The 8,623-nt window shown below is 46.4% G+C and overlaps 1 protein-coding gene across 1 annotated transcript; it reads left to right on the forward strand.

The window, feature by feature from the left end:
* Positions 1-139: 139 nt before the first annotated feature.
* Positions 140-2,600, forward strand: MRPS12 (mitochondrial ribosomal protein S12). The gene is made up of 3 exons (XM_083159943.1): positions 140-301; positions 665-734; positions 1,999-2,600. Exons 2-3 carry the CDS (start codon positions 686-688, stop codon positions 2,394-2,396), a joined length of 447 nt encoding a protein of 148 aa, XP_083016069.1. The 5' UTR covers positions 140-301; positions 665-685; the 3' UTR covers positions 2,397-2,600.
* Positions 2,601-8,623: the final 6,023 nt, after the last annotated feature.

Here is an 8,623-nt window from a genome sequence, read left to right on the forward strand (position 1 = left end):
ACAGCACTGGCCAATCACACACAGACGGTTACTGCCGCCCAATCACAAACTAGCATGGAACTACTCAATGGGAGAAATAAACTACTAGGTCAAACAGAAAGGGGGCGTGAGACCATGGGAGCCGCAATGAGGGCGTCGCATCATTTAGACCAATTAGACGTTTTTACGGACTGATGATAGGCGGGACCTACCACTATAGACCAATAAGATTGTACTGTAGGATCTCCTCGATACGACTGACCCGGATGTGACTGCACATGTTGCTGCTAGGAATAGGATCTCATTGCAGGGTCTGTTGAAGGTGAGTATGATCTGCAGAAGCCTGTGCTGGCGCCCTCATCAGGTTGCCCTCTGGTGCTGCAAGTGGAGGGAATCACTTCCACTCTTCTGCGGTCTCTAGATCGCCTTGTTGTTTAATATGTAAAACATTCACAGCATGGTTGGCGATGTGGTCAGTATTGCTGCAGCACAGCATTGAGCTTGGCTTCTGTTCCCAACAAGGCTCTTTCTACTGTGTGCACTAGTGTGATAGGGAATTTTGGGTGTAAAGCGTCAGTGGTGTAAGCGCAAATGTGATTGATGGAAATGTCATCAGTACAACGCTATATAGGTAATTTATCTTAATATTTGCCTGGTGTCAAGTCATGATTTTGTGCCTTTGCAGGTAATGTCCATCTGATAGGAGATGTCTCTTGCTGGTCTACGGAATATCGTCTCTACAGCCTGGAGATGGGGTAAGACTGATTTTACCATTATTCTGTGTAATATATTATGTCCAAGAAGTCATAGCTGTCCATGCACATAGTGCCCGCTGATGGGTATGGGTAGGAGTGGTCCGTATGAACAGATGTGCATAGCTGGGGTCAGCACTGGAGATTGTACACCCATTAGACTGCGTCTCTGCACCAAGCTGACCCATACATTATGCACACCGTGCTTCAAAGTAACCGCTGCTCTGTGCAGACACCTAGTATAAAGCATGCAAGTTTTTAGGGATTTTCCTATATGCACAAAGCAAAATATGTGGCCATCGGTGTTGCATGGGCTCAAAATCAGGTCCAATGATGTGCGCTTAGATCTGTGTTGGAGTAATATCTGACCCGTCTTCAGCGCAGATTCTTAATGCATATTACACAACACATAGTACATTGTCGACAAGTGTCCCCTACGCACTTGCCAATGTGATAGTGCCTCTTTACAAGGCATTGGTGAGCCCACACTTGGAATATTGTGTTCAGTTCTGGGCACCGCACCTTAAAAAGGACATAAATAAATTGGAACAGGTACAGAGAAGGGCGACTAAGCTAGTAAAAGGTCTCGAATACAAAGATAGGTTAACCAGGCTGAATATGTTTTCACTGGAGATTGAGAGGTGATATGATTAGTATGTTCAAATACAGGATTGGAAATCATATGGAACTGGGAGATGTTTGGTCACTAACAGGTCTATCCTTAAGAAAAGGATTCTTCACCATTAGAGCAGTAACATTCTGGAACTCATTGCTGGTGGGGGTGGTTACAGCAACTACTGTTAATGAATTTGAATCAAAACTGGATGCATTTTTGGCCACTAAGTGAATCCTATGGATATGACTTACTCAAGTCAGTAGTTACAAGTCAAATAGGTTGAACTCGATGGACTAACCTCTTTGTTCAGCCTTAAATTACTATGTTACTATGTTTTTAGGTTGTATTCTACACTAATGATGTGATGCTATCCCAAGCACTACGTAACATTGGGGCAGATGAATTAAGCCCGGTGAAGATATAAAGTGAAAGGAGATAAAGCACCAGCCAATCACCTCCAAACTGTCATTTTTCAAACATTGATTGGCTGGGGCTTTATCTCCACTTTCTCTCTTCACCTGGCTGAATACAACTGCCCCAGACTGTGGTGCCCAGCAGGGCATGAACGCTGGCTACTGAATGTTACTTATGCTTTCTGTCTTGCTGTTCTATCTGGAAATAATTTTCAAAGTTCATTGTCTTTATCTGTAGGGTCTTACCTCTCCCGAGCTGCTCTGCCAACCTCTAACGTCCCTTCCGTCATAGACTCCCGCAGCATGGCAACCCTGAATCAGATGCACAGAGCAGGACGGCCCAAGAAAAAGCCAACCAAATTGGGAATCTTGGGCAATAGCCCCCAGCTCAAAGGGGTTGTACTGAAGACCATTATCCGCAAGCCCAAAAAACCTAACTCAGCCAACCGCAAGTGTGCCCGCGTACGGCTGAGCAACGGCAAGGAAGTGGTGTGCTTTATTCCAGGAGAAGGACACAACCTGCAGGAACACAACATAGTCCTGGTGGAGGGCGGACGCACACAGGATCTGCCAGGGGTGAAGCTTAAGGTTGTTCGGGGAAAATATGACTGTGGCCATGTGAAAAAGAAGCAATAGTAACTTTTGCGGTTAGGCAAAATGGTTATACACTATTTCTTCCACTAGATGGTGGTAAAGCTTCCCCACTGCGGAAACTGCCTCTCTACAGATCATTGTAAAGGAAAAAACGGAAAAAGAACAATGACTACAATATCTGTTCTTCATGAAAATCTGTCACCTCTATTTTGCGTTAAGAAAATAAATTGCAGAAATGTTTCTTTATCGACTTGCAATTTGTGTGCAGGAAGCCTGAGATGTCTGTTATTTACCAGCAGGATTTAAACCTGGAGTGCCCTCATCGTAGCCAGACACTCTTTCATTGGCTGCATTACAACTTATCTGGCTGTATCATATGGAACCTGCAGTATTATGCTGTCTAGATATCACTCCAACAGATTACATTGTCATTATTTATCTCTAGGAATAAATATTACTGAGTCCATAGTAACATTTAAGCTGATGATTTTGACTAGTCAAAAATTGCCTAGAAGTTAAGGCAAAACCGCACTGTGTGTTCACTGCGGGCGATAGTGATGCCCCGCAATATAGATAGTATCTTTGACTAGATACTCAAAACCTCCTAGAAGGTTAGCCAAAATCTCCCAGTTTTTCTGGTTGTAATCAGTATTGTCTAGCATAGATCATAGACAATCATTACTTAGACAAAATCGCTCAGTCAAAATTGGCCATTAACCAATAGTGTGCATGGGGCTTAAAGCCTTGTACACACGGTGAGATATTGGCTAATGACCAATTTTGACTAGATGCACTGGAGATTTTGACTAAGTGATTTCATGTAACTAATGATCGTCTATGACCTAGTCAAATTGTCTTGCCTGGACTTAGCGTCAGTATCTATGCAGGAGAAACACTGGGTTTTTTTGCTAAACTTCTAGGAGATTTTGAATAGTCAAAATCTCTCTGTGTGTACGCCTCTTTAGTAGCTTTAAGCTCCTGTCAGGCTTGTGTTGGTAAGACTGCATGTTGCCTGTTCAGGTACAGAATTATCCTTTGTGTCATATGGTACAAGAGGTCTGGGGTAATTCTTGTGCTATGTATGCCACAATTCTGCATTTCCGTGTGCATATTGTGCAGTAGCTACCTAGGATAAGTATTTTTGTTAAGTATAGGGCCACATATGATGCATGTTGGACTTTTCGCACAGACTGTACCTTGGGCCTAATTCAGGATGGTTCCCTAATTCGAGAATTTGATTATTGAATGACTGCGATTGCATCCTGTACACATTGTGCAAGGGGATGAGCGACTGAAAATGCATATAGTTCCTAAACACAATGGAGCAGTTTGTCTGACAATGTTTTCTGATTGTGTTTGATCAAAACTTAAAAAAAAATCCCATATAAATAAATACAAATACAGCCAAGTCAATTAACTGACGTTTAGTTAAATATTGCACCCAAAAAAAGAACATTCGCTGTGAGCGATGCCGGCATTTTTAGCTGATAGTTTGAGGCTCTCTCACATGTTGTCCTTTCACCCTGGATGGTGTAATATTTCCTCAGGGTACTCTTTACCTAGCACGGCGCCCATCGCGGGCATTGAATGCACTAAAAAATCGGGTGCGACGCGACCGACGCGATGCCCGCAATTTCCCATAGGGAACAATGTTAAATTTCTCAATTGACCCGATTTTACTGTTCAATGCCTCAATTGACACGATTTTTCCATAGGAAACAATGTTAAATGGCCCACAGAGGCCAAATAGCCACCCTGAAGTGTGAAATGGCCCCCACAATTGTTAACTCCACCCCACGATCAACGTGAACCCGAAGCGTGGCGAGCGGCGGCGGTACGCGTCCTACGACCTTTTCATACCCCCACTATCCACGTCGGCGTGGAGTTGAGAATAGAATAGTGCGGCGAGCGCAGTGAAGCCCGCGAAGGGACGCGTTTACGTGTGAAGGTATCCGCGTCCCCTCGCCACACTATTCTATTCTCAACTCCACGCCGACGTGGATAGTGGGGGTATGAAAAGGTCGTAGGACGCGTACCGCCGCCGCTCGCCACGCTTCGGGTTGACGTTGATCGTGGGGTGGCGTTAACAATTGTGGGGGCCATTTCACACTTCAGGGTGGCTATTTGGCCTCTGTGGGCCATTTAACATTGTTTCCTATGGAAAAATCGTGTCAATTGAGGCATTGAACAGTAAAATCGGGTCAATTGAGAAATTTAACATTGGTCCCTATGGGAAATCGCGGGCATCGCGTCGCACCCGATTTTTAGTGCATTCAATGGCCGCGATGCCCGCGATGTTTTTACCTGCGATGCCCACGATCAAAATCGTGGGCGCCGTGCTAGGTAAAGAGTACCTTCCTCAGTTTTGGTACATTCTCCATTGTGCTACTTGTTCCCTAGTTCAGCACCCCTATTCTCTTAGAGGGCGCTAGCTACTCAGAAATTCAAAATGAGTGGTTTGGCTCTGCTAAGTTGCAAAATAGGTCAGAGATGGGGAACCTTTGGCCCTCCAGCTGTTGTTAAACTACACATCCCAGCATGCCATGCAACAGTTTTAGCATGGCCAAATAGCAAAACTGTAGCAGGGCATGCTGGAATGTGTAGTTCAATGATTCAGCTGGAGGGCCAAAAGTGCCCTATCCCTGGGGTAGGTAGATACCTCTATATATAACATTTCTATTGCAAGTAACTAAGTTAAATGTGTAAAATTAATGGAAGAACAATGCAGAGAATGTACAGGCCGTAGGTCTGAGTTAATATGACCACTCTGCTGAGGAGCGCAAGACGGGACGATGATTTGCAGCTCTACATATGTGGGTAATAGTTCATAAAAAGCGATATTTTAGGGATTGTGAAAACAGTTGGTGCTTTTCCTGGCTATGTAGCTGGTCTTAGTCATTTATTTTTAATTTATAAAAAAAAAAAAATATTACTGAATTCAGCAAATGCTATAGGAAATCTATTCTGTACTTGCATTTTAAATAGATATTGAAAAAAATAAAATCAGGCAGTTATTTGGAATTAAAAGTGGTGTATACACTACAGCCTGGAGCTGTCCAACTCCAATGACTGATTCCTAGGTTCATAAACAGGAATGTCTGTCATAAAGGAATGGGAGTATATGAGGCAAGTTTTTTAGAAGTGGAGATGTCAACCAATCAGGCTCCAGCTATTATCTTTTAGGAGCAGCTAGATACATTCTGGTCCGCTCGCAAAGGCAAACTCACTCCCAGATGGACAAAACCACACGCAAAGCAAGCGGGGCCAACGCAACACGCATAGAGAGAGCCAGACTGTACTGTAGCTGGTCTTCAATGAGGGGCAGAACATGTAAGCTGTGCAGGGGCAAGTCTCAGAAAATGACTGTTGCCCTAGTAACAGCACAGCAGGTGGGGTGACCTAGCATCGGCAGATATCAGAGCAGGGGGGTCTGGAGGTGGGGTGATCTAGCATCGGCAGATATCAGAGCAGGGAGGTCTGGAGGTGGGGTGACATCATTGGCAGATATCAGAGCAGGGAGGTCTGGAGGTGGGGTGACCTAGCATCGGCAGATATCAGAGCAGGGAGGTCTGGAGGTGGGGTGACCTAGCATCGGCAGATATCAGAGCAGGGAGGTCTGGAGGTGGGGTGACCTAGCATCGGCAGATATCAGAGCAGGGAGGTGTGGAGGTGGGGGTGACAGCATCGGCAGATATCAGAGCAGGGAGGTCTGGAGGTGGGGGTGACCTAGCATCGGCAGATGTTAGAGCAGGGAGGTCTGGAGGTGGGGGTGATTTAGCATCAGCAGATACTGTATCAGAGCAGGGAGGTCTGGAGGTGGGGTGACCTAGCATCAGCAGATATCAGAGCAGGGAGGTCTGGAGGTGGGGTGACCTAGCATCGGCAGATATCCGAGAAAGGAGGTCTGGAGTTGTGGTGACAGCATCGGCAGATATCAGAGCAGGGAATTCTGGAGGTGGGGTGACCTAGCATCGGCAGATATCAGAGCAGGGAGGTCTGGAAGTGGGGTGACCTAGCATCGGCAGATATCAGAGCAGGGAGGTCTGGAGGTGGGGTGACAGCATCGGCAGATATCAGAGCAGGGAGGTCTGGAGGTGGGGTGACCTAGCATCGGCAGATATCAGAGCAGGGAGGTCTGGAGGTGGGGTGACCTAGCATCGGCAGATATCAGAGCAGGGAGGTCTGGAGGTGAGTTAGCATCGGCAGATATCAGAGCAGGGAGGTCTGGAAGTGGGGTGACCTAGCATCGGCAGATATCAGAGCAGGGAGGTCTGGAGGTGGGGTGACAGCATCAGCAGATATCAGAGCAGGGAGGTCTGGAAGTGGGGTGACCTAGCATCAGCAGATATCAGAGCAGGGAGGTCTGGAGGTGGGGTGACCTAGCATCGGCAGATATCAGAGCAGGGAGGTCTGGAAGTGGGGTGACCTAGCATCGGCAGATATCAGAGCAGGGAGGTCTGGAAGTGGGGTGACCTAGCATCGGCAGATATCAGAGCAGGGAGGTCTGGAGGTGGGGTGACAGCATCGGCAGATATCAGAGCAGGGAGGTCTGGAAGTGGGGTGACCTAGCATCGGCAGATATCAGAGCAGGGAGGTCTGGAGGTGGGGTGACAGCATCGGCAGATATCAGAGCAGGGAGGTCTGGAGGTGGGGTGACCTAGCATCGGCAGATATCAGAGCAGGGAGGTCTGGAGGTGGGGTGACAGCATCGGCAGATATCAGAGCAGGGAGGTCTGGAAGTGGGGTGACCTAGCATCGGCAGATATCAGAGCAGGGAGGTCTGGAGGTGGGGTGATAGCATCAGCAGATATCAGAGCAGGGAGGTCTGCAGGTGGGGTGACCTAGCATTGGCATATATCAGAGCAGGGAGGTCTGGAGGTGGGGTGAACTAGCATCGGCATATATATTAGAGCAGGGAGGTCTGGAGGTGGGGTGAACTAGCATCGGCAGATATCAGAGCAGGGAGGTCTGGAGGTGGGGTGACCTAGCATCGGCAGATATCAGAGCAGGGAGGTCTGGAGGTGGGGTGACCTAGCATCGGCAGATATCAGAGCAGGGAGGTCTGGAGGTGGGGTGACCTAGCATCGGCAGATATCAGAGCAGGGAGGTCTGGAGGTGGGGTGACCTAGCATCGGCAGATATCAGAGCAGGGAGGTCTGGAGGTGGGGTGACCTAGCATCGGCAGATATCAGAGTAGCTTAATTTAGTTAAAAGTTCAGGTTGATCTGTTACTAATTGCAGTACCCAACTCGACTTTGTATATTTATCTCGGTCACCAGGGCAACTAGGTTGAATATGAAAACAATCAGTGTAATCAATAGGTTTCACAAATAGGGTACCTCAGAGCATTTGTAGGGGTGCCTTGGATTGGTGGTAACGGACCAATTCAAATTAATTATGGTCACTAACAAGAATAACTAGTGCTTGTGGCAGTGCTAATCTAAAATATACTGACAAACAGAAAGTAATCCTGTCCATCTCTACATAATTTTAACTAAGGATGATATATAAACACAATTTTTTAAATATATTGTCTTCTTAATTTTTCATTTAGAAACTTTTGAACTAGGGGTGCTACAAAATAAATTCTGATACTCTAGGGCATCTTGAATCAAAAAGGTTTATGAACCACTGCCCTACAACATGTTCACACACACATTCATTCTAGGGTTAATTTTCTTTGGAGCCAATTAGCCTACCAGTATATATTTCGATTGTGGGAGAAAATCGGAGTACCCGGAGGAAACCCACGCAAGTACAGGGAGAATATACAAACTCTGCACAGTTAAAGCCATGGTGGGAATCTAACCCATAACCTCAGCGTTCTGAGGCAGTAATGCTAACCATTTCCCTGTTATACATCCAGTGGTTTGACCCTTTTAGGTCCAATCTCTAGTCAGGCTCAACAGCCCTAGCGCTAGTAGCAGATCCAATGGTAAACCACTTGAAAATAAGAACATTCACATCGTTGAACAATCAATGTAGACCATTTTTGAATAATACAATTTTTTTTTTACAAAATTGGAATGCAAAGGGTTAAAGCAGGGATGGGGAACCTTTTTTGCGCCAAGGGCCGTTTCTATGGGAAAAAAAATCCTTCGGGGGCCATATGTAAAAATTTCTCTTACAAATGTCCTGCTGCAGCCGTCCCACGCTCCGGCGGCTGCCGGTGAATAGGACCGACAGTCTCTGGCTGCTGTTGATTAAGAGGAATCTCACGAGAACTACCAACCTCACAAGAGAATTCCCCTGTACTTGATTCCCGGCAA

Source organism: Crinia signifera, chromosome 9 (genome assembly GCF_055691185.1).
Source record: "Crinia signifera chromosome 9, ASM5569118v1, whole genome shotgun sequence".
Lineage (NCBI taxonomy): Eukaryota > Metazoa > Chordata > Amphibia > Anura > Myobatrachidae > Crinia > Crinia signifera.

What these genes read in the sequence shown, in the direction of transcription:
- MRPS12 (XM_083159943.1), top strand. Translation starts at nt 686, where the DNA reads ATGTCTCTTGCTGGTCTACGGAATATCGTCTCTACAGCCTGGAGATGG. An exon ending in CTCTACAGCCTGGAGATGGG is followed by an intron (nt 735 to 1,998) that starts GTAAGACTGATT and finishes CTTTATCTGTAG; the next exon opens with GGTCTTACCTCTCCCGAGCT.